A 26,390-nucleotide genomic window follows, 5' to 3' on the forward strand; every position below is an offset into this window, starting at 1 on the left:
TAGTCAGTAGGAAGGATCCATTAGCACTGGGGAGAGTGCAGAGGTGGTTTACAGGGCTGGACAGTTGTAGCCGTGAGGAGAGAACTGGCCAGGCTAGGACTAACTACTTTAGAACAGAAGAGGCCCAGGGTACGTTTAAGCAATGCACTTTAGGAGGTTGAGACAGGGGAAAGAGAAGGATCTATTTTCTTGGCAGAGAGATAACCAGGAATGGATTTAAGGTTGTGGTGGATTGGAGGGGAGTGATTCAGCTGGCTCTGGAACTCACTGACTAATACAACGGGGGAAGTAAAAACTATCCTTACAATAATTACAGAGTATTTGGTTGAGCAGTAGAAGTGCGGTGATCTACAGGGCTTTGGACCAAGAGCTGGGAACTGGGACTAGTCTGGATTGCTCCTTTTCTCGGTCAGCCTGGACACCCGGGGTGAATGGCCTCCTTCTGCCCCACTGCAATGTGCCCATGAATTGAATTGATCCGGTTATCAAGAGGAAAATATTTCCTTCTCCCAGCTCCGTTACAGAGACACAGCGAGACAACAAGTCCTCTGTGACCATTAATCAACTAGTAACACTAATCTTACATTTATCCCTTTCTTAAATTCTCCCAATTCTCCAATTTGAGATGTGGGAGGAAACCAGAGCACTCAGGGGGAACCCACACAGTCACAGGGAGAACGTGCAAACTCCACACAGACAGCACTGGAGGTCAGGTTTGAATCTGGGTCACTGGTGCTGTGAGGCACTGGCTCTGCTAACTGTGCCACCCTGCCACCACAGGAAGCAGGTTGAGTTGCAATCATAACAGGTTTATTCTGCAGGAATTAAGAGAGCTTTTAATTAACTCAACTTCTTGGCCTCGACAACCTTCTTTTATCTGTGTCCGAATAGTGAATTAAAACTAAATGTACTTCATTATCAAAGTACTAGATGTTCGTTTGTTCTCACACAGTCCTCTATAGTGCTCAGTCATCTGACTGGCTGTTTGTACTGATCCTGGTCTCCTCATTTCCAGTCTTCGATACATTATCTATCCCGCTGACTTTCATTTGAAAGGTATCAGTGTATTAAAGGCTCCAGTTACTTCATGAACTAACAAGCATGCGTGTGAACTAGTTTGCATCTCATTGAGGTGCACTGAGGGTAATAAAAGAGCCTCATTGAAACCAATCACAAGTTAAAGTATTCCTTTCATCTCTCTGAACATGGTCAGCAGGTTTTTCTTGAGTTCTCTTCAACCTTTGCCAAGTTCATGGAGATTTCTTAAGTGGAGAAACAATCAAGTGAGCTTGTAAAGACTTAAAAACACTGAACTACACTTGAAAACTGGCACTGACATTTTAATGTGCCCTCTCTCTACTGATCTAATCAAAAACTTTCAATTCATTCATTTTTTGGCACGTGGATGGGGCAGTCAAGGACAGTATTCATTGCTAATCTTTACTTGAGAAGGAAGAGGCGGGCAACATTCCTGAATTACTGTAGTCCGTGTGTTGAGAGTGTCCTCCCTACTGCACTGTGGGAGGAGCTTCCGGATTTATTTCCAAGCCAGGATGGTGTAAAGCTTGGGGGGAGGTGGTGGGGGAACCAGCAGGACGTGGTGTTCCCTGCACTTGTCCTTAGTGGTAGAGGTTGTGCATTTGGACAGTGCTGTCAGAGGAGCCGTGGCAAGTAACAATTGTGCGTTTCGTGGATGGTGCACTCTGCAGTGATGGTGCATCAGTGATGGAGGGAACGATGATTGGGTGTTAAGTGATTGCTTTGCTCTGGATGGTGTCAAATTTCTTAAGAGTTTTTGAGCTGCAATCACCCCAGGCAAGTGGAGGGTGTTGCATCACACTCCTGACGTCTTCCTTGTAGATGCTGGAAAAGCTTTGGGGAGTCAGGAGGTGATTCCCTCGCCACAGGATACTCAGCCCCTGACCTGCTCCTGCAACTGAAACCGGAGTCAAGACAGTGTACTCTTTCAAAAAGATTGAATTTATCTCCATGCACTGAAATTAGGCCAATGTAATGTTAAACGCTGTAAGAATTGACAGGGATTTTACAGAATAAGTCACTGCCTAGTGAATAAGAATAATAATTAATTTTATTAACAATCCCACAGCTGGCCAATCGCACCATGTGTTGGGGATAATTTGATATCTCACCTTCTGTTCTTCAGATCTGACACTTTATTTATTCATTCCTGCATGCAGAAGTCACTGACAATGCTGGCATTTAATGCCTATCCCTAATTGTCCCTAAACTAAGGAGACAATTAAGAGTCAGCCACGTTGGTGGGTCTGGAATCACCTATGGGCCAGATCAAGTAGGATGGAAGATCTTCTTCCTTCCTTGAAAGGACATGAGTGAACCAGATATTGTTTTTGCGATAATCAGGTAGTTTCACAGTTAACACTACTGAGACTAGCAACTTTTTACACATTACAGCTTTATTTAATTATTTGAATTTAAATTCCCCAGCCGCTGTGGTGGAACTTGAACTCAAGTCTCTGTGTCAAGGAGAATACTGGCTGTAGGTCCAGTAATTTAACCAGTTTGCCACTGTTTTCCCCAGGCTTTGTACTGCCACATCAAAGGTTGCCACTTTTTTAATACAGCAAGTACTTTTTTTAAACCTAATATAAAAACATTTTAATTTTGGGGCTTTCCAGTTGTACTTTATTTCAAATGTAACACATAACTCAGCGGTACTGGAAAACATTGACAAGAGGATCTCCACTAATGGTGGATTCCAGGTTCTAAGTGGCTCCTCCTGGAGTAGACAAAACAATCGGCAGTGATACAAGGACTTTATCGCTCTCTAGCCCAGTCCTTCTGCGGTGCAGCTGGGTGGAGAGTCTGCCAGTAAACTTAATCTCTCATCTCTGAAGGCAGCTGCTGAAGATCTGATAGCGTCACTTCAACACAGAGGATGCTTTGACAAATGATTTTTGGTGCCCACTGGGATGCTCTATTTCAATAAGACTTTTGGATTTGATTTGGAGCTCAGATGGTTGAAATCTATAAACAGTTTAACTTTGAAGTGACGGAGGACATCTCTTAGCTACATACTTTCCCAGACTTGGACAAGCCACAGTGCAGGCCTTGAAGAGATGGTCAGGTGCTGTACGACAGGAAGACCAGACATATATACACGTGGCGAGGACAGACACACACATTTGATCACCTGGGAGATAAATGTGTCTACACACATAGTGAGTTATCTAGGCAATGAGCTGCATGCCTTATGCTGAGCAAACTGACATGTTTTCACTAGAGTGTGCGAGAGATCAAACTGATGTAGCCTCGGTAAGGAAGATGAGCCAGGAAATGGACCAGAAATGAAGTCAGACAAGTCTGTACGTGAAGCATCCTTGTAGCTGTTCAAGGAAGTCAGCTGTAAACATACTAACCCTTCACCAGGATAATCCTGATGTCCACAAACTCACTAATCATCCTCGCTTGAAAACATGAGAGATGGGAGCTGGGGCAAGTCCTACAATCCCTTCAGATGGCTCAGCCTTTCAATAAGATGAAGGTAGATCTGATCCCAGCCCCAGTTACACGTCCCTGCCCAAGTCCCACAACACTTGATCTCCCATGAACCACAAATCTATCTAGTTCTAAGAACACAAGAAGATAGCAGTTGGCCACTCAGCCCATCAAGCCTATCCCACCATTCAAAACGATCATGGCTGATCTACCCCAGGCCTCTTCTGTGCCACTTCCCCACAACACTCAGTTCCTCAAGCTTTCAAATGTTTATCTGTCTTTAAATATATCTGATGATCCAGTTCCCACCACCCAGGGGCAGAGAGTTCCAGAGATTCACTGCTCTCTGAGAGAATAAATTTCCAGGCACTTCTTAATTTCTTCCACCTTGAACATGCACAACTCTCGGGGGGTGGGAGTTCCAGAGATCCACGACCCACTGGGAGATGAAATTCCTCCTCTTCTCAGTCTAACAACCCATGATAAGCCCCACTCTTGACGTCAGCATGTTGATAATTAAGGCAAGTGGAGCACTTGGTCCTGAGGACAAGTGAATATTAACACTGTGAAGCCCACTACAAATGCTATTTCTTGTCTTGCAATAACTTTTCAGGCAGATGAATACCCATTGTTGCTTGACCTGACACGTTAACTGTTTCTCTTTCCACAGATGCTGCCTGACCTGCTGAGTGGTTCCAGCATTTTCTGTTCGTCGTAAGAGTGTTAGGTATTGAGCTGACTACAATATTTTTTATCTCTAAATGTTACTTACCCGAGGGCAACGTATGTTAAAAAGAGCTTTCAACCTCAACAACCTGAATCCTCAAGCATTTGTCAGAGAAACAAATTTATCTGTTACTTTGAAATAAGATCTGAGGGCTGACTGAGATTCTGCTAAGCAATTTATCTTAGGATTTCGGTTAATTACTTCATTTTGACTTCCACTATAATTGGTGAGAGGAAATATTTCTTATTGCATTTGTCTATTTCATCTCCATGCCTGTATTTTATGTTTTTCTCACAGTTTTACAAAGTGCTGTACAATATAATGTGATGTCTTCTTGTCGACTTCCTACTGGTGTGGGCAGGTGTAAGCTTGCACCACCCTATCACAAGCTGTATCTTTTCTAACAAAGTTCTGCTTTAAAAGTCAGACCTAAAACTACACAAAATAGGACAGGTCTCAATCCAGTGTCTATTGAGTTTGTTTACTCCTGCTCTACAGTCAATGCTCAGCTCTAAATCTAGCAATCGCAAAGAAATCACCAGGATCCACAGTGGGAAGATTGTGCTTTTGCCGAGGCTCATGATTGGACATGCTGCCAACATCTGGTAAACACTGGAAATGTGATTAATGATCACACATCCATTAATACTGAAAGAACTGCTAAATTGATGAAGTGCACGAAAACAGGCCAACTTTTCATACAAATGTAACGCTAACTCTCAATGCATGCTGGTTGACATACCCTGTATTATCAGGCAGAACCTGAATCGATGTTGAGCTTGTGCTGTGCCCAATGTGCGAGTGCAAAAAGTGTACAAGAAAAAGTGCATTAGCTCAGCACACATGCCAATACACCAGCAGGTGTTTCAGGTAATCACATCTCCCAGCTATCTTGTACACCAGCACCGTGACTTCCACCAAATATCTATGTCCAACTTCCTGAATAGCAATAAGTAATGAAGGGGGAATTGCCCCATGCCCAGTCCCTTTCTACCTCAGTCTGACAAGCACTGGGTAGACCTGGACTTTCTGTGAGTGCTGAAATGGGTTCCAGTGAAATGACCGACTGGTTCATCATTTGGGATTATGGATGAAGATTGGCAGATGAATCTGGAAGCGTAGGGATTTATGAAAATGTACCAGCAGTTGTTAGAAGCACCGTGAGGGCAAATGAACTGGGGACAGAGTTATTTCAGTCATTGCTATATTCATTGTGTGACTGAATTGGCAAAGTGGTCCATTCATGTGGGGTGGCTTCCGCCTGAGCCTGTGATCCAAACAGGAAGAGAACAGATCACTTGGGGAGATGTGATGTAGGTGGTTGTCTGCAGTTACGTGTAGATTACCATCATCGTGTCCAGCCCCATTGTCTGCTTCAGGTGCCTCCTGCCCCTCTCTCTCGATCAGTTACAGAAACCACCACAGGATCTCCCAGACACGTACACATCAACAATAATGACAAGTGTACAACACAGACAGGAAAACACCAGACACAACAAAGGTTTCACATTGTATGGTGGGCAGCTTAATTTTTTTTTAAGAGTTTAGAAGCCTGAATCCCACTTTAGTTGATGGTAGTTTGTTTCCTCAGAGTTGGTACAGTAGTGTCAGGTGTACTGACTGCACCACTGTCATCACATGAACTCTACCTGCCTTCCCAAACCAATTCATAAACCTTGGGTGAATTATGAGAGAGGAATCAGCAGGATGGAGGAAGTTGTAACTGTAATTTCCCATTGGGAAATTAACGTGATCGGTTCCAACACTGTTTTTATCCTGTTCCCTGATCTTAACTCTCCATTGTTCACTGGAGAGGAACACAGAGCATGTGAGAGAGCTGGCGTCCAGTGGGTGAGGCTACAACAACTCTCAAAACTCCTGCATTCATTGGTCAACTTCCCTAAGTCTAGGAGAACCCTTCACATGTTTAGGTGACTTTGAGAGTAGGTGACACTGGAACAGTTGGAGGTTGGTTGTAATTCCCTCTACATTGTAGAGACCATCCTTTGACCTTCAGATAACATAGAGGGGTTTACCTCTCCAGCTGTTATCAGGCTTTGGACATCACTCGGGGTACATCAACCTTTCTGGTTTGGATGCAATCTCTGTATGACTGGCGGTCACATCCATGATGTGAAGCGGTCTGTGTCCCAAGGGAATGCCTTTCACCTGATCTAAGACAGGAAATTTTCCTCTTGCACCTGAAATTGTAGACATTTTCTAAAGAAAAGATTGGTTGGCTTCAAGTCACAGGGGAAGTTTCTCCTTGTAGAGAATATTTGTAAAATGACTGGATGAGTGGGAGATGGGACTGCTGAGGAAATATTTTAAAACCAACTAAGAACGGAACATATTAATTCAAAATAAAAGCAGAGGGGATAGGTGGGAGCTGTGGGGGAGGGGGAGGGGATTTGGGGAAGGAAGGAGTTGAGAAAACAAGCAGAAATAAATTGTTTCATTTTTATGATATTATTCTGTTTAATTTAGCAGCATGGTGATAATACTGTAGCAATAACATGTAAGTAGCTGTACTTCTGTAAAATTAATCACTTTTTTGTTTGTTTTTTCACATTAACATCTTACAAAAGTGGGAAGACCAGGTAATGAAGGATTTTCCAGGACCCATTTTGGATCCAAAAACTAAATGAGTAGCGGGTGAAGTTGGCGGGTGAAGTTGGCAGATGCAATTGGCACCCCGACAAGTTGCAAGTAAAAGGAGATCTCTATAATTGACATGTTAACAGATAACTCAGTCCTTGTTAACCACATGTCGGTGATGCATTAGTGGTGACATCTCATTGCAGTGACTACAAGCAATGTTGGATCTTACACACATCACCAAAGGGTTTTTATGGCTGTTTCTGCTGATGTTATTCCAGTAAAATGATGGTCAAGGAATGGAGAGCAGCCCAGGCATTTATTTGCTTGGAACACCATTATACTAAAGTAAGGACGCAGGATTTTCGTTTATGACAAATTTAACTGTAGGTGAAATGCTTCCGTGGAGCTGTGTTAATTTACAGAATCACATTGGCGATGTGCTCCATCATTTCAAAGGAAATTATCAGCTCCATCGATGTAATTAATTTATAGCATTATACTGCTAATTAGAGGAAGATCATTCACTGTGATTTTAATTAAAACAATTACCGCTCGGGGGTCAGCCAAAGGAACTGAATGACAATCTAATGAAGTGCAATGGATGAACAATAATGTTACCTTAAAGGATTCAAAAAATCCTCCTCCTCCACTTCCTCCATTCTCAACCTTTTCATCCTCATTGACGAGCCCCATCATGGCCTGGCTGTTTACATGGAGCTCTTCATAGAGGGTCTCCAGTAGGGCTGACCTTGTCCGCTCCTTCATCACCACACCGCACAGAAGTAGGAAAGCAAATAAAACAGGGTTAAATTAAGCTGCAATCTGTCCGAGGTCTGCACCAGTGATCCTAGCATTCTGCATTATCCACTGGGACTCTCCCTAGGCTACACTGGGCTCAGAGATGCCTTGGTGTGTGTTCAGGCAAATCCATCACACGTTGCCACATGCTTGGATGTACATAACGGACAAATAGATCAGGCAGAAGATAAAAAAGCTTGAAAACACGTACAACCAGGCTCAAGGACGGCTTCTATCCCACTGTTATAAGACTCTTGAACAGACCTCTTGTACATTAAAGATGAACTCTTGACCTCACAATCTACCTTGTTATGGCCTTGCACCTTATTGTCTGCCTGCACTGCACTTTCTCTGTAACTGTAACACTTTATTCTGCATTCTGTTATTGCTTTTCCCTTTGTAATACCTCAAAGTACTTATATTTTGAAATGATCTGCATGGATGGCTTGCAAAACTAAGTCTTTCATTGTATCTTGGTATATGTGACAATAATAAACCAATACCAAAAGTATTTTGGAATTTTCGTTGACCCAGTTTGGCTGGTTTGATCATCACGTTACACTGACCAGCAGCATGTCATCTGTTAATCTAATGAGCCGTATTTACCTCTGTAGTTAAGTATAAATTTTGTCACTGTAGCCACCCGGGCCATGCCATCTTCTCGCAGCTCCCATCGGGCAGGAGGTACAGAAGCCTGAAGTCCCACACCACCAGGTTCAGGAACAGCTACTTCCCTTCAACCATTCGGTTCTTGAATCAACCGGCAAAACCCTAATCACTATCTCATTATAGCAGCACTATGATTACTTTGCACTACAATGAATTAATTTTGTTGCTTCTTGTATAATTCTGTATAATTAATGTTTTACTTATGAATGTTGTGTCTCTGATGCTCTGTGCCTGTGATGCTGCTGCAAGTTTTTCATTGCACCTGTGCACACATGGACTTGTGCATCTGACAATAAATTCAACTTTGTCTTTGGGGACCCTGGTTCCCATCAGGCACACCACTAATGCACCAATAGTTCAGGTTAGACATCTGCCCAAATTAGCCTTCATGTAAGGTGCAATTAAAATAATATGGATTTCCTATGAAGGAATCTCCTGCCTCACTACAGTCACTCAACAATGAGTATGATCTTAAATCTGTGTATAGCAAAGGCAGTGACAGTCAACTGAATGACGATTGTGGGGTTCCAGTCTTACTACAGAAACTCGAGTACAAAATCCAGTTCAGCCCCCAGCTCAGAACTGGGGGGAGTGCTGTCAGTTGGGGTTTAAAACTGAGGCTCCTCTGCTCTTGTGAAGGGTTTCACTGCTTTGAAGAGCAGGAGAATTATCCCTGGTGTCCTGGCTAATTCCTCTCCGTGAATCAGCATCTTTTAGACAAATTATCAGGTTCCTGCCACGTTACTGCTTGTGGGAGCTTGCTGTGCACAAGTTAGCTGTGATGCTTCACACACTACAACATCCCCCAGTCTTCACTGACTGTGACGGGATCATAAAATTCATAACAAAGTGCAGATCATTTCAAATGATGGATAAATTAAAAGTGACAAATTTATAACATTAATTTTAAAGACAATGTAAAATAATTAGTGAAGTCAAGTTTAGAGATTTCATTATTCACTCTCAAAATACCAGTTGCTATTATTATAGCAAACATATCGAGTCCCACACTTTGAATAAGCTAAAGTACATCAACCACCCATTTATACTAATTCTACATTAATTCATTTTTTTATTCTCCCCACATTCCCACCAACTCCCCCCAGATTTTACCCCTCACCTACAAACTAGGGGCAATTTAAGTGACCGATTAACCTACCGACCCACGTCTTTGGGACGTGGGAGGAAACCGGAGCACCCGGGGGAAACCCACGCGGTCACAGGGAGAACGGGAAAACTCCACATTGACAGCGTCCGAGGTCAGTATTGAACCCAGGTTTCTGGTGCTGGGAGGCAGTGTCTCTACCCACTGCACCACATATGTCAATTGGTTATTTTGGTTTCCTGTGGTTCACCTTGAAATGATTATTTATTTCAGGTTAGCTTTCTATATCAAGGGTAATTGATCTAGTGACAAAGCTGAACCTGCAGGGTTGTCGATAATAATTCAATAACTCAGTATATGAGAGAAAAGACCTCCCAAAGTTGACATCAGGAGACTGCAGGCCTAGGATACTCCTCAAATTTACCAAGAATTTCTGACATCACAGACATGTAGGAAATTAAAACTTTCACCACCTTATCCTCCAACCAGCAGCAAGGACGCTCACTGCAGAATGATTTTAGATCAACCTTTGTTCCTGTTTGGTTCAGGACCCACATGAAACATACTTCACACCTCTGCCTCTGAGTTGGCAGGCTTAATGCAGGTTTAGTTTTGATCTCTAGATTGGGTGAGCTGTATTTGCTTTATGCAACATTAGCTTTATTGATAAAACCTCCCTGATCGTTTCACTCTACCTCCCACGAACAGTCCCAATCTCGCTGTTGTACTTTTGTCCCCAGAAAGCCATTTGATGCTATCTGAAAGATCTATCCTGTCAGTTCCACTTCCTACCCCAGAGCCTATCAATCATTTCTTTTCAAGTATATATCTAATCATGTCTTTTAAAAATTACCTCTGCATAATCTATAGAAGGGCAGATGATTTATCTTTTAACTGCAAATGAATATTTAAAAGTATGAGTACAGTTAAGGTCCAATAAATTATTTTGCATTATAACTCATGCATCCAGCTCACATGCCCAAAGCACGTTGATGTACATTATGTGCTGAAGGGATTATGAAAAATTCATATCTTACCTCTAACTTAGCAAACTTTTCTGCCTTGTAGCAAGCATATTCTGCATTAATGAGCTTTGTGAGCAAGAACTCCTGAAATTCAGGACCCTGGCAAAATATGGACAAATATATAGCTTAGCACAGCTGGAATTCAAAAGATGCTGAAGGAGAAACAGATGAGTTTGCTATGCAAAAAAAACACAATGTTCTGATTTTCTTCACAAAATATACGATAATAACCTCTAAATTATTCTCTTCAGAAGTTTTGACTGAAGAATCTAAGAGTATATAAAATCCACTGTGGTTTCATTAACTCACTGAAACAGCTTGTGCTGTTTCCTCTGCACCTATCTCATCCCTGGTATTATTATAGAGTCATATATTCACACAGCATGGAAACAGGCCTTTCAGCCCATCGATTCTGTACTGACCATCAAACCCCTATTTACATTAATCCCACACCCATCCCATATTCATTCCCCCCTCATTTCCATTAACTCCCCTGAGATTCTACCTCTCACCTACATGCGAGGGGCAATTTACAGTGGCCAACTTGCACATCTTTGGAAAGAAACCAGAGCACCCAGGGAAACCCACGCAGTAACTGGAATTACGTGTAAACTCCACTCGGACATCACTGGAGGTCAGGATCAAGCCCAGGTCGCTGGAGCCTTAAGGCAACAGCTCGATTGGCTGCACCACTGTGCCACCCCCAAGTGTTATGGGGCTTGCAGTGAAGCATTCCCCGGATTGGTAGGAGGACCACAGAAATATGGGGAGCCAAGTGCAGGGAAGTGAAAAGTGATCTAATAATTCATCATCATTGTACCCAGAGAAATACTCTGCACTATACAACATGTAGCAGTTATTGGATGCTTCCAGATTTTGGGTAATAATTCTCAGCACATTAAGACATAAAAGCAGGTTCAAGTGTCATTCCATCCAGTTTGCAGTCTGAGCTTGCATCAAACAAGGATCAGCTCAGTGGCCAATAGTCCCTTCTTGCCCAGTTTGTTCCCGTCCTGTCTCCAGGGGACGACAGTGTTCAGAAAGTCAAGTCACAATTGGGATGTGTGAACAAAATGTATCTCTCCTGTGGGATTCCAAGTTAAGCAATCTGCTTGGTCAGAAAATTAAACACCTAACTCCACCCAAACTGGGGCTCGTCGAACCTGATCCAAGCCCGTGGACTGATATCTATTCCCAAAATCGAGCCAACTCGAAGTAGTTTGCAGAAGGGCAGACTTGTATGGTCAGGTAGAATCAGGCTCAGCTCAGGTAGTCGGGTTTACTCTAAGTTTTAGTTTTAAATCACTTGGACATTGAGGGTTATGTTGTCAGTTGGCAGTACCTGAGCACTCACCTATCACTGTACAATCCCACTGCTGCTCTGTGTTAACATCACAATATACATTATTTCTTGCACAAACCTGCCACATGTCTACGCACAATTCTGTTCTTTACCTTTGGATTCCAACATGGAAAAAGTGAATTAATTGCAAATAAAAGGTACAGAGTAAACAGCCAGTTGTTCCAACACACTGGTGCACTGTGAAATTTCAAGGTCAAAACAGTCAAGATATACAAATTACCTTCTTAAAGACGGCTGGGTCGGGAAGTGTTGGGCCAAAAAATGGCACGTCATCTCTCGCAGTGACAGAGACCTGGCAAACCGAGAGACAGGTGGGAGAGGTTAGGGAGAGATAATTGTGTAAATTGGCTTGCAGTGAGATATCGAACAGCCTCAAAATCAAATGTGTCCTGAAGGGTATCTTGTCTTGTCTTGACACAACATATGAGCAAATCCAAAGGGAGTGAGATTTTCAGCATCTGTAGCTTTTGCTTTCCAGAGATTCAATCACAGGTAATCCCCCACTCTCCAGTACTTTTCAGTTCTTTGTAACACACGGTGTGCACTCAAACCCAACTTGGCTTCTTTCTTTTGCTGCACTATTGACCATTTGGGGCCTAAATGCTGGGATTTGGAGCACTTTGCAGACAGCATTGGTGATCTCTGCCTGGAGGTGTTTGCTGTAGATACGACTAGGTCCCAGAATCATACTGGAGAGCAGGGATCACTGCTGAGATATTGGAATGATTTCCAGGGTCTGGTTGTGAATCGTTACTGTTGGTGGGTGGTGTTGTACAGCAGGGGCATGTTGTCAGGCCTACTCCCACGGACACACACAGGCATCTCCCAGTCTCCACCAAGCGAATAGGATTCACCTGCAGCCTATTTAACCCCAGTTTTGATCCACAGACCTTGTTCACTCATTGAACCAACCAGTTGCTCCAAGCTTTACTCTCCCTGCTTAAGGTCACCTTGTTGCCTGCGGTGTTTAGTTTCTGTTCTCTCCTGTTTTGGGGCTCCTTGTGGCCTGTTATTTTGTGGTCTGTTATTAAAGTCATCATTCACTGCTAAATTGTCTCCACTGCTCTGCTTTTGGGTCAAGCCTCCTCTACAGCCATGACACATGGCTTTTATCTTGCAGAAGATGTGACCAAGACCCATCCCCCTGTGTGCTTCAGTGATGGCTTGGATGCCGAATTCCAAGCCCTCCATAATTACCCCAGAACCAAGTAGCTTGTCGGTCTACTTCAACCACATTGGTGGGTCAGGAGTCACATATGGGCCAGCCTGGGTGAAGACAAAAGATTTCCCTCCCTAAAGGACATTAGTAAACCAGATGCATTTTTATAACAATCTGGTACCATTTTAGATTCTAGCTTTTTATTACAGATTTACTTAATGACTTGAATTTAATGTCCCCAGTTGCCATGGTGGGATTAGAATTTATGTCTCCGGATCAATGGTACAGGTGCAGTAGTTAACCACCATGATCCCACAGCCAAACATTAATCCCTTGTGCAAAGCATCTGTCCATCAGCAATAAACAGAGACCGTAACTAGAGACGGCACTTACCTTGTACAGTGTGTTGTCACTACAGGGATACTGGACCTGTACAACAACGTAGGCATGCAGGAAGTTCGACGCAATCATATCTGGCACAAAAGGGGTGTTTTCATCCTGGAAGACTATGGCCACTATATCATTCCCTATGTGTCGCTTTCTTTGAAGCTGAAAAAAGAAACAAGACATTTAAATCAAAATACAAATAATCTACAGATTAAGAGCCTAAGAGATAATGTAGGTCACTGGGTCCCTGTGCTTGCCTGTCATTTGAAGACTGCTCCTAGGTGTATACCTGCCTGATTCCCCAGTGTCCAAACATATATTACTCCAGCCTTGAATGTTCTCAAGAAATGAGGAGAAGTTCACAAGTCCAAGAGAAGAAATCTCGTCTTCTCAGTTCTGAGGTTCCTCTCCTCTTCCTACACACTCAGCCAAAGGAAACTTGCGATCTACCTCCTTGTCATCGACCCCGCTAAACTCTCAGAGTTGTACAGAGTTCACTGCTCATTCTTCCTGAATTTGCTAGTTAATTAATGCATTAAGATGTCAGACAAAAGTGAAACACACATAAGACCAATCAATGCAAATGCTGTGACTGCATGGACCTTCCCAGATTATTATATTATCAGATCAAAACCTCACTTATCCCAGGACTAGAATCACCACCACAGCAGTTTCCACTCCTTGTAGGAACACTTATAGAATTATACAGCACAGAAACCCAACTGGTCCATGCTGATCAAGATGCATATCTGCACTAATCCCATTTGCCTGTGTTGGGCTCATATGCTTCTAAATCTTTCCTATCCATGTACCCATCAAAATGTAATTGTACCTGCCTCTACCACCTCTCTGTCTCATCCCATGTACCCAAAACCCTCTGCGCAAAAAAATTGCCCCCTCAGATCCACTTCAAACCTTTCCCCTTTCACCTACGTCCTCCTGTTTCAGACTCCCCTACCCTGGTAAAAATACTGTGACTATCAAATCTATCTGTGTCCCTTATAATTTCAAAAGGTCACCCCTCAGCCTCCTTCACTTCAGGGAATCTGTCCCAGCCTGTCCCGTCTCTCCTTATAACTCAAGCCCTCCAGTCCAGGCAATATTTTCGTGTCACACATTCAGACAGCACAGAGACCTGCCACTTGGTCCTTTGTGTCCTTGAAGATTCTTTGAAATAATCAATCCCTCTCCTCTCCACTTCCTCATTGCTTTAATTCTTCTCTTAAAAAAAAAATCACTTTAGAAAGCTTCTATGGAATCCTCTTCACTTCAGGCAATGTGTCTCAGATTACACACTCACTGAGTAAAAATGCCAAACAGTGATGGACATTTAGCCACAAGCTAAACCTTCAGAAGATATTTTCAGACCTTAACTGTGGATCAAGCTTGTTGTTTTGTTTAATGACACCAGGACCTTCCTCTGGATGGAAACAGAACAGCTGCCCACACCTTCCACAGAGAACTGTGAACACTAAGAACATATTCTGTTACCCATTGTAACATTCCCCAGTCCCACTGGTGTAGACTTACCTGCTGTGCATCCCCTTCTGTGTATGGGAGCTTTGTGGAGACATGGAACATTATTTCTTTGTTTCTGAACCTACAGTAGATTGATTCTGTTCCTGTTTGGCCATGTGCAACATCAAGGCCCCCTCGAAATCTACAGAACAAAGGATTAGATGATTACAATAGTGACATGCCCTTGATTCAGTAAAACATTCCAAGGGACTTCACAGGAAACATCAAAAGTCAGGAACCTCAAGTATTCCTGCAGTCGGGTTAGTCATGTCCAGAGGTAGGTGCAGTCAGGAACTGGGTCAGCTAATATTACAGAAGTGAGATGGTACAAACATATTTCCATTCAACATTGAAGGAGGCCTTTCAGCCCATCAAGTCTATGCCAGCTCACAGAACAATCCCATTCTGCCATTAATTTTTCCTGTTACTCATTCCCATCAATTTCCTCTAGATTCTAGCACTCACCTACACTAGGGGCAACTCACAGCCACCAATTAACCGACCAACCCTTTCATCTTTGACATGTGGGAGGAAACTGGAGCACAAGTCATACAACATGGGCCCACCAGGTCCACGCCAATCGTCCATTTACACTAATCTCACAACAGTTCTTTTCTATTCCCTTCTTTTTCACTCCTTCCCATCTTCCAAACCTGTCAACTTGTGTGTCTGTAAGTCTGTGTGTCCTTTCCAGCATTAAATGGATCCCAAATATTGCCTCACTTGCCGTCCCTTCAAGACTGTTATCTGCAATTCCCCTTCTCTGAAGGTCTCCCAAGCTTATCTAAATCTTTCTTGATGTTGCCGCCTTTCTGTCTGGAACTGTCCTGTCCTGCTTATCTACCTGGGGAGAGGGGACCTTAGCACTCACAAGGAGAAAGTGCAAACTCTGCGCAAACAGACCCCACCCACCTGGATCATTCTCTCTTCTGTCCTCTTCCATCAGGTAGAAGATACAGGAGCCTGAGGGCACGTCCCACCTGGCTCAAGGACAGCTTCTACCCCACTGTGATAAGACTATTGAACGGTTCCTTTATACAATGAGATGGACTCTGACCTCACAATCTACTTTGTGACCTTGCACCTTATTGTCTACCTGCACTGCACTTTCACTGTAGATGTGACACTTTACTCTATACTGTTATTGTTTTTACCTGTACTAACTCAATGCACTCTGTACTAACTCAATGTAACTGCACTGTGTAATGAATTGACCTGTACGATCAGTATGCAAGACAAGTTTTTCACTGTACCTCGGTACAAGTGACAATAATAAACCAATACCAGAGGCTGCACCACTGTGTCACCCATGTGGTCTGAAGCTCATCTTGGGGTCAAACGTGGCACCACAGTCTGATTCAGTGTCAGGTAGCTACAGAGAAGGTGGTGGACAGTGGCTGGGAAACCAAGGACAAAGACTTTGACCTATGGCCGCAAAAAATCTGCTGAATGAACTCAAGGGGTTGAGCAGCAGTTGTGGGGAGGAAGGAATCGTTGATGTTTTAGATGGAAACCCTGCATTATGAAATGCTCCTGATGCAGGGCTTCAACCCAAAACGTCGACAATTCCTTTCCCCCCACAGACGCTTCTCGACCCGCTGAGTTCCTCCAGCAGATCGTACGTTGCTCCAGATTCCAACATCTGCACTGTCTTGTACCTCCAAAGATTTTGACCTTCCTTATGGATGAAACTTGTGTTCACCCAGTACAAGATACATCAGCAAAGCTGTCAACTAAACCTGCAAGAAATGAGCCAGTTGTAAGTGGTCACATTACCAATTGCAACAATGCTCCTTTAACAAGATAATGGAGCAACTTTAGCTCTATAAAGCTCTTCAGTTTTGCTAATCCAATTGTACATGTGGAACTCTGGAAGTTTACAAGGTCAATGTAAACAAAGCTTTCACAGGATTTAAGGGCAAAGGCTCTAATCAGTGCTCCATACAGCATCATCTCATTTCTCTGTGAGGTCCTCATAGGGGAGGATGTATGTACGTATGGGGCCGTGAACATTGTCTCCGGCCTCCCAGTGAGGAGAAATTGGTTGAAACTGAAAGGATAAAATTAAGGTCATGCTGCGTACTTGTGTGTGGGAGATTAGGGGCGAGATAATTGATTAAGATTATTAAAGGTTGCAGTGGACTGATTAAAGTGAAGCTGCTGCTCAGGTCAGTGTAGTCCAGGACCACGTGGTGGGGGAGGGGAGGAGTTGGGATAACAGCCTAGGAGCCAGGGGATGTCAGGAAGCAAATCCTCACCCAAAGGGTGTGGAAATCTGAAAGTCCTTCCCTCCAAAAATCTCACATAGAGGCAGGTGTACCATGCAGACCAACTTCTATGGGAAATATAACGTGGATGTACAGTATATCTGGGATTTATCCCATCGATCGGGGATGACTTTCGTCGTTCTGGAGTCACTCATGCAGTTGACAGGGGATTAATCCTGGGATAACTAGCAGAGTACAGCCTCTGACATGGATACCACTTCCCACAGGGGTTAAAGGGGAGGGGGCCAGAGCAAGCCCAGGCTGAGCACTGGGGTGCCACCTCAGGTGGGCCCCCTTTAAGTCACATGCCCTTCTTCAGACCTCTTTCCTCCACCCCTGCCAATGTGTCCCATAATCCAACTGAATTCTACCTCGCTGGCTGATCTGTGGCTCCTGTTCCTATTTTTTCTAAGAACTACCCTCTACAGGTGCTTAGGACTATATGGTAAATTGGTTTATTATTGTCACATTAACAAGATACAATGAAAAACCTTGTTTTGCATGTCATCCATACAGATCATTTCATCACATTGAGGTAGGACAAGGGAAAAGCAATAACAGAATGCAGAATAAAGTGTTACAGAGAAAGTGCAGTGCAGGTAGACAATAAGGTGCAAGGTCATAACGAGGTAGATTGTGAGGTCAAGAGTCCATTTTATCACCCAAGAGATCCATTCAATAGTCTTATAACAGCAGGATAGGAGCTGTCCTTGAGCCTGTGGTACGTGCTTTCAAGCTTTTGTACCTTCTGCCCGATGGGAGGGGGGAGAAGAGAGAATGTCCGGGGTGGGTGGGGTCTTTGATTATGCTGGCTGCTTTACCGAGGCAGCGAGAAGTGTAGACAGACTGGGAAAGCCAGTGCCCAGTCTAATTCATGGGGTACAGAACATTTTGTACCCTCGATCAGCCAAGATCATTCACCCTTGAGAGCTTCCATTCCAGGTATTATGCATGGGATCATTTTCAATTGTCTCCCAGATGATCTAAGGAACAAGAACAGCTCACTTCCTACATTTTAATTATTCAGTGAACTTTGAAGGGTTAAATACGAGTTTTCAAAGAAACAGTTTCAAGTCAACGAGTTCATTGTCATGTACACAAGGACTGTGAGGTACAGGTACAATGAAAAACTTGCTCACAGCAGCATCACAGGCACGGAGGTACAGACTACACACAAAACGTTGTTTATCCAGTCAATGGAATTGATCAATACTATTTATCCTACTCAACTGGATTGAAAGACTGAAGGATAGTGAAAGTTAACTTTTCCACTATTCCACTGTCGACGGACACGATAGAGAACTGGCCAACTTCACACCAAGATTTCACTCACCCTTTGAAGTCCTGCAGCTCAACTTTCTCCCCCAACAGTTGCAGAAATTCCACAAAGGCAGGGCTTTCTTCATTGTTGGTGAACAGTTCTTCCTCTGAGGTCTGTTATAGAAGAGGAAATATTGGGCATTGCTGCCTTGACATGATTGTCTACAGGGATTTAATATTCATTAAGCCTGGCCAAGTATTCATACTAAATACATCAACATGAACCTGTAAAATATTAGAGTTTAGATTACACTTCAAATTCTCATTGGATGTGCTGTTCTTTGGGGTGACTTGGAAGGCATTATGTGTAGGCAAGCTTTGCATTTACTTCCGACAAAATAATGTCAACACAATATTGTCAAAGGAAAGAGCACCTTTCAGCGGCACCAGAGAGTTTTATTATTCACTGTACCTCAGTAAGGAAGGTAATTAAAATTGCAAAACAATTTCTTAGTATGGATGCACTTCAGCAGAAAACAAATGCAATAGAATATTCCCCCTTTAAATGATAAAACCAATTTGTCACAAGCTTAGCAATAGACTGTGCTAAATAAATCTCAAGCTAATCAACACAATTAATTATTAATGCGAATATTTTATATTGAACAACTCATTATTGTCCTCCACCACACAGTTTTCCGGATTCAAATTAGTTTGCCGTCACTCTCACACTTTCACCGATGAGTGTCGCACTGTTAATGCAAATTAAATACTCTTTAAACCCTATTGAATTGCCAAGAGGCCTATTGTCACCTGAGAGGGCCTGGGAGGGCTGTGGAGAAAGGCAGACATAACAAGTACATCCAGGCAGCATGCGATTAGCTGTTTTGATGCTTACATTTGAACATCCTGCCCGGTTCCTTTGAAAGACTTGAGTGTCATTTACAATATATAAGAGCCAGAACAACATATGAAACATCTCATGCAATATGTTTCTAATGTATCATTTGTTCTCCTACCCTTTAAGATATAATGAGTGCCTTCATTTACAACAAAGTGCATGCACATTTGGTGAGATAAAAGGAAAGGGCTGGGAGTGGATAAAAATTGCTGGTTACTTTGCCCAGTTGTGTTTATGGTTCAGTCGGAAGTTTGTTCAGGAGTGCTTCCAACTGGCGCTTGGGTTTTACATTGGCTGCCTTCCATTGTGGGTTGCCCTCAGTTTAAAACCAAGCTATAGGTGTTCCTCAGCTCAAGGTGCTCTTCTACCCATTTGCAGTGGCAGTTGTCCTACCTTAGAACATAGAACAGTACAGCAGAGGAAAAGACCCTTCAGCCCACAATATCGGTGCTGACCATGGTGCCAATCCAACCCAAGCCTTGTGGTTGCTTTCCTTCTGTCATGGCAGTAGTGGGAAGCTCCAGAGGAACAATGGGACGTTTTACAAAAGGGATCAAAAATCACAATTTCCTGGAATTTCCCAGTGACTCGGTATCAAACTCACTGCCCATGCAGGTGGAACAGGACGATTCATAAGGAGGATCGATCAGGAAAGATGCAGTGGGTGAAGTTATGTACAATTGACTGGAACCGTTCAAGAAGGCAGCTCATGTCCACCTTCTCAAGGGCAATTAGGGATGTGAGAACTCACTTGCTTCAGACTAGTGGATCCCATGCATTTTTTTTTCCTGGAACCCCTTTACAGAGAGAGAGAGAGATGTTGCTTTTGTTCTTCTCACTGCATTCTCCACACAATTCCCTCAAAACTGAGTACACTAGAAAATGCCCATTTGACGAATCACTAGTGAACACCTAACATAGATGGTCCTGTAAATAGTATGGGTCAGGGTAGGGAAAAAATTGGAACTAAAGCAACTTAAATGCATTTCATTTATTGCCAGCACTATTGCTAGAGTTATGGAGATTTCAGCTTCCTAGGTCCAATGCAAGAACTCTGTCAAACCACAGGATTCACGCCGTGGAGTTCTATATTAAGTACGGAAGGGATGCGTGACTTCCCTGTAACCAACATCGCTGGAGCAGCTGAGGAAGAAAGGCAGTTGTCTGGGAAGAAGAAAGAACCTTGTGTTTATATGGTCTCTTTCCCAACCTCAGGGTTTTCTGAAGTGCTCCAAAGTCAACAAGGAGTGTTTTCTGAAGTGTGGTCAAAGTCAAAGTTGAGTTTATCGTCACGTGCACAAGTACAGGTGCAATGAAAAAGTTACTTGCAGCAGCATCACAGGCACAGAGCATCAGAGACACAACGTTCACAAGAAAAACACAAATTAAACATAAATTATACAATGCAATGTAGAGACATGAGGCAGACAACTTGTGAACAAAATCCCACCAACAAATTAATGGCTTGGGTTGAAGAATTAGTGTTGATCGGGATAGTGAGCAAGTTCCCCTGCTTCGTTTTAATAGTGAGTGAGATCTTTTAGAAGTGCCCACAAAGTCAGATGGAGTTCCTGTTTATCGTCCCTTCCAAAAGCATTTATGGCGAAGCACTCCCTCAGCTCAGGTTTCCAGAACAGATCGTAAAACCCCAACCACGTGTGTGAGGAAGGTGCAGGACTGAGATCTGGATAGGGGCTAATGCCTCAGATCATAAAACAAGAAAACCAGGTGAGCTTTTGATAATAAATAAAACAAAAACACACAAACTAAGGTGGTCGCACAGACAAAACACACACTCACGTGTACCTGTACATTAAACCACCCAAGAAGTTAACCAGCTGAGACTGAGATATTGGAATGCAGTACAAATGCGAGTTCTGTCATAACCTGACAGTTTGTGGCTCAGGTTGAATGCCATTAAACCCTAATGAATTTTGTGACTAAATATCCACAGTAATAAGAAGTCCTGCACAATTTGAAAGGCAAATTGCTCCAGGAAGCATTTTCTCAGCCGCGGTTTACTGAAGGTGTTGCTTTAATATTTCAAACTGGTAGGCAAGCCCTCCCAGCACCACGCACCAGCATGGAGGTGTCAGATGAGGGGCGCAGTGAACAGCTTTCTTTGGGTGTTTGTAAGTGGAGTGGAGAATACAGCGAGAGGGACAGAAGGGACATCTCCCTCTGAACTGGGGTGCCAGGTGAAAAAGTGGCTGGGAACAACCAGTGTGAAGCAAGTGCTATCCAGCATTTCACAGACAGACCACATAATACGCAATGATTTCAATTGAATAAAAGTATTAATTTACAATAACTTAATTCAGAGTCACGTAACAATGTGATCACACAAACACAGCCATACTAACCTTACTTTGTTCTAATCATATCAAACCATCTCCTTAAGTGGAGGAAGTATTTGTCATGGCGTCGTGGAGTTGTACAATGCAGAAACAGGCCCTTCGGCCCATCACGTCCATGCCAACCATTGCATGCATCAACACTTATCCCACTTACCCACTCTTGTTCTGCAGCCTTCCATGCTTTAGCGATACAAGTGCTTGGCCAGACGCTTCTTAAATGTTGCAAGAGTACCTGCCTCTACCACTCCCACTCTACCACTCACTCAGTGTGAAAGGTCCCCCTCAAATACCCTCTAAACCTCCTACCTCTCACCTCAAACCTACGCTGTCTTGACTTAGACACCACCACTGAGGAAAACTGATTCTCACTGTCCACCCCATCTATCCTCTTCTTGAGCCTTCAATGTAAAGGCTTAGTGCACTCCCCTCTTCACTGAACTGAGCGTTGCTGGGGTGCAGGTACTTTGTGGGGGTATTCTTACACTGAGTGTTAACAAGCTGTGGGTCCATGAAGGACAATGCATGGTTCTGAGACCAGAACTGATGCACCACTTCCCAGAATAGTTTTTACCGCCTGTTCCAAAGAAAGAGTCACACGTTACAGTCCAACTTGTGCTTTAGCCAAGCTGCTGAACCAGGGCAAAGACTGAAATTGACACCTTCTTATTATAACTTTATATCATATTAAAGCATTAGGAGGAAGCTGCGGTCAATATGGAGAACTTACCTGTCCGAGTTTCTGATAAATAACCCCGAACTTGAAATGATTGCTGATGACATGCTCGTCAAATGTTACAATTAGCCGGGAGGCCTGAAAGAGACAGAAGGAAGTGTAACGTCGTCACAGGGGAGTAGTTCTCGACAGCATGGTCTCATCATTTACAACAACTGCAGTCTCTCAGGTGTTTTTACAATTAACACAGACAGCAAGTGGGGATGAGATTGGGAAAGATAGTTCAGAGGAAAGAAAGTCATTGGAAAGAACAGCCAAGACTGATTCCTACCTTAGGGTATAAAACTGGGAAAAAACGGTCCACATTTACATCTTCACAAACAAGCTGGAAATAGAACAGAAGGTTGTTTGAACTTGCGGGATTCAGGTTGCTTTGCTGTTAATCTACTCTCGTATTCCTGCTGCAGGAAGAATTTTTCAAGCTACGCCATAGAGTCATATAGTCGTAGAGCCAGAAACAGGCCCTTCAGCCCAACTCATCCATGCTGACTAAGATCCCTATCTACGCTAATCCTATTATCCCACTAACAAGAGGCCGTGCCTCAAGAGGGCAGCATCCATCACTGAGGACCCTCACCATCTGGGACATGCCCTCTTCTCATTACTACCATTGGGAAGGAGGTACAGGAGCCTGAAGACCCACACTCAACGATTCAGGAACAGCTTCTTTCCCTCCACCATCAGATTTCTGAATGGTCCATGAACGGGAAAAAAAACAGATGTCACATCAGATAAGTCAGAATAAATCTGATTCTGATTCCTGCATTTGGCCCATTTCCTTCTATTCCTTTCCTATTCATGTATCCATTTAAACATTGTGGTTGTACCTGCCACTACCACCTTGTTTCATATGTGCACCACCCACTGTGTGAAAATCTTGCCTCTCAGGGCTTTAATTTTCTCCCCTCTCACCTTAATCCTATGGCCTCTAGTTCTAGACTCCGCTACCTTGGAAAAAGCCTGTAAATATCTGCCCTATCTATTCCCCTGGTAATTGTATAAACTCCATAAGTTCACGACTTCCTACATTCCAGTGAGAACAATTCCACCCTGTCCAACCTCTCCTTGTAACTAAAGCCCTCCGTTCCAGGCAACGTCCTGGTGAATCCCTTCTGCACTCTCTCCAGTGCTACCACATCCTTCCTGTAGTGTGGTGACCAGAACTGCACACAGTGTTCCAAGTGCGGCCTGACCAATGCCTTGTGCAGCTGCAACATGATGTTCCAACTCTTATACTCAATAACCCCGGCCTAAGAAGGAAAGCAAGCTGAACGCCTTCTTCACTACCCTATTCATCTGTGTCGTCATTTTCAGGGAGCTATGAACTTGCGCCCCAAGATCTCTCTGTACATCAACACTTCTCTGGTCCCTGCTGTTTGCTGTACATGTCTGGCCAGTAATAGACAACCCAAAGTTCATTTCCTCACACTTGTCTGGATTAAATTGCATCTGCCACCACTCTGCCCAACTTCCCAACTGATCCACGTCCTTCCATGTCCTTAGGCAACTGTCCTCACTATCTACTATTTCACCAACTTTTGTGTCATCAGCAAACTTACTTATCAGACCAGAGATATTCTCAGCTAAGTTATTTATATATATGACAAAGAACAAAGGTCTGGGCACCGACGTCTGCGATACACCACTGGCTGTGTTGTGAACCTTTCAAATCATCTGGGCTTTGGAACATGCTTTCTGACTTTTCCCAGACCTCGACTCGGAGACTCTGGACCCCTTGCTCCCTCTGCATCCCAATTTCTTTCATATGATGCCTTAGTGGTTGCCTTTGCCTGGACCAAGTGCCAAGGAAGCTGAACAAGTGAAGGGGACGACAATCAATAGGCGATCAGAGGGGAAAGCGAGGAGCTTTCACAGGAGTCATGAAAACATGACAAGAGGTTGTGTAACGAGATTGGCTGCACCTCCAGTGATGGTACCACACGTGCAGAGTCCTCGTTGGCATGGCTAATCGGAGAGACTGCCATGTCCGATGTTACATATAACCAGCTGGGACCGTCTGTAGCAGGCAGCATTAGGCACACTCAACCTCTGTGCCTGCATCCCCTATTACTCACCATCTCTGGCCATGGTAACATCGTTGTGAGTTACAGGACTAGTTTCCACAGGACCAGGCATTGATCCAGGGAAGTCAAAGGAAAATAAATTCAGAGCTTCTAACTAGTTCTGGGCCTGGGTCAAAGCACTTTCTTTCAGTCAAACACTTCTGGCCCATGGACCAGATTCAATTCACTTCCTCCCTGCTGCCTTAAACCTTTGAAATCTGTGGGATATTAGTGTTTGTGTTATGTTCCTTTGATCATTGTGATCTTGTTAAGGACAAACGTTACAGTGATGTAGGCACCTTATTATAAAAATGTCTCAAAAGACCACATGCAACAAAGGGTCTGAGTACCAACAGGTGACCTTACAGCCCTTTTGGGCAGAACTAATAGTGTAACAAGGGGCACATTGAACACACTCACGCATGCACGCACACGCACACACACAGACCTCCTTTGATGGGGTATGGATTGTGAAAGGTACCTTTGATGGACATACCCACACTGACCTGCAAAAAGACCACCTAAGAGTTAAATATTATGGAATTACACGGAACGTACCACATGTGGACAAGCTCCTGAGCTCAGCTAGCTCATACCAGCAGAACACTCAACCCTCCTCCATCTTTCACGCCCCCCTTTATTCCCTCGTGTTTACCTATCTCCTCCTTAAACACAATCTCTACTTTTTCACCGCTTTCCGGTGAAGACATTTCTCCTGAACTTTCCATTTCTGGATCACCCTCTTTCTTTATTGGGTCCTTAGTTCTGCTCATCACCACGAGCAAAGACGCTCGCTCAGGGCCAATCAAAACCCCTCAGAGTTTTAAAGCCCTCCAATCAGTGGCTGCTCAGCTCTGACCCACCTTTGCCATTTGGATCACGTTTGGGAACTCAATCAGGCAGGAGATGGGGATGACGTCCTGGTACGTTTTGCATTTGGTTCTGCAGAGAAAGACTGGAAATTAATAACCATATCCATGCCAAGAACGTTTGCCAAACACTTTTCGATTAAATCTTTAGGTAAAATAAATGAATGTGTCAGTTATGAAATGCTCAGGAACATAAAAAACAGAGCCCCTCAAGTCTGCCTCACCATTCAACGTGGTCGTGGCTGACCTGCCCCAGGCCACATCTCCTCATAGACCATAAAATATAGGAGCAGAATTAGGCCATTCAGCCCATCGAGCCTGCTCTGCCGTTCATTTATTGCTGTTCTTTCTCCCGACTCCATTCTCCTGCCTTCTCCTTGTAACCCTTAACCTCTGCTGCTGTGCCAGGTTCCCCTTAACCTTCAAGTCCCTGATCTTTCAAAATATTATCGACTTCTTCTTTAAGTACGCCGAAGAATAATTTGTAAAGTTAGCAGAACTTGGATTGGAGTCAGACTCAGGAATCAAACACAGACAGAGCAATGAGCATCAGAATTTCAGTCAAAGGGCCCACGGTTACTGTTACAATAGCGAGGGACCCACCAAGCTTAAGCTTAGGGCCCTGGGACTAGACCAGCTATAAACCCCACCCTGCCTCCAACTCATGGTGCAACAGTGTCAAGACACACCAGTAATGGCCAATATTGGTTGCAGCCTCCATTTGAATATCTGAAGGGGCTGCTCCTCGAGTTTTGGATGCACTTCAGCCCCATGCTCCTGATCTTCAGTGACCCAGCACGGAGGGGGGGGGGGGGTGGGTGGATCGCTCGGGGGATCTCCTGGTCGGTTTGCTCCTGGGCCTGGTCAGGGAGGACATTCATCGGTTGAGGGTTCTGCCCAAGCTGATTGCCTGTCCCTCTTCCAGGCTTACATCTGTGTCTGTGTGTCCCTGGAGAAGGAGAATGCGGTATCCACGGGTACAATGTGAGATTTCTGGGATCGGTGGGTGCCACAGGGTCTCGAGTGCATTCTGGATAGAGACGACTGTTGTTTGAAACTGTAAATTGTGTGTATCGTGGAAAACTGTAATATTGTAATAATGTGATGCTAT

The 26,390-nt window shown here is 43.8% G+C and overlaps 1 protein-coding gene across 4 annotated transcripts in view; it reads right to left on the reverse strand.

The window, feature by feature from the left end:
• Positions 1–26,390, reverse strand: part of rap1gapa (RAP1 GTPase activating protein a) — a 302,062-nt gene that overhangs the window by 32,091 nt on the left and 243,581 nt on the right. For all 4 annotated transcript variants that reach the window (XM_052039185.1, XM_052039183.1, XM_052039182.1 and 1 more), the window contains 9 exons: positions 25,274–25,352; positions 22,619–22,672; positions 22,342–22,425; positions 18,430–18,530; positions 14,842–14,971; positions 13,318–13,473; positions 11,986–12,057; positions 10,415–10,501; positions 7,424–7,564 (listed from right to left, as the gene is read on the reverse strand). In XM_052039185.1, coding sequence (XP_051895145.1) covers positions 7,424–7,564; positions 10,415–10,501; positions 11,986–12,057; positions 13,318–13,473; positions 14,842–14,971; positions 18,430–18,530; positions 22,342–22,425; positions 22,619–22,672; positions 25,274–25,352 — 904 coding nt within the window. The remainder of the gene's footprint in view (positions 1–7,423; positions 7,565–10,414; positions 10,502–11,985; positions 12,058–13,317; positions 13,474–14,841; positions 14,972–18,429; positions 18,531–22,341; positions 22,426–22,618; positions 22,673–25,273; positions 25,353–26,390) is intronic.

Source organism: Pristis pectinata, chromosome 26 (genome assembly GCF_009764475.1).
Source record: "Pristis pectinata isolate sPriPec2 chromosome 26, sPriPec2.1.pri, whole genome shotgun sequence".
Taxonomy (NCBI): domain Eukaryota; kingdom Metazoa; phylum Chordata; class Chondrichthyes; order Rhinopristiformes; family Pristidae; genus Pristis; species Pristis pectinata.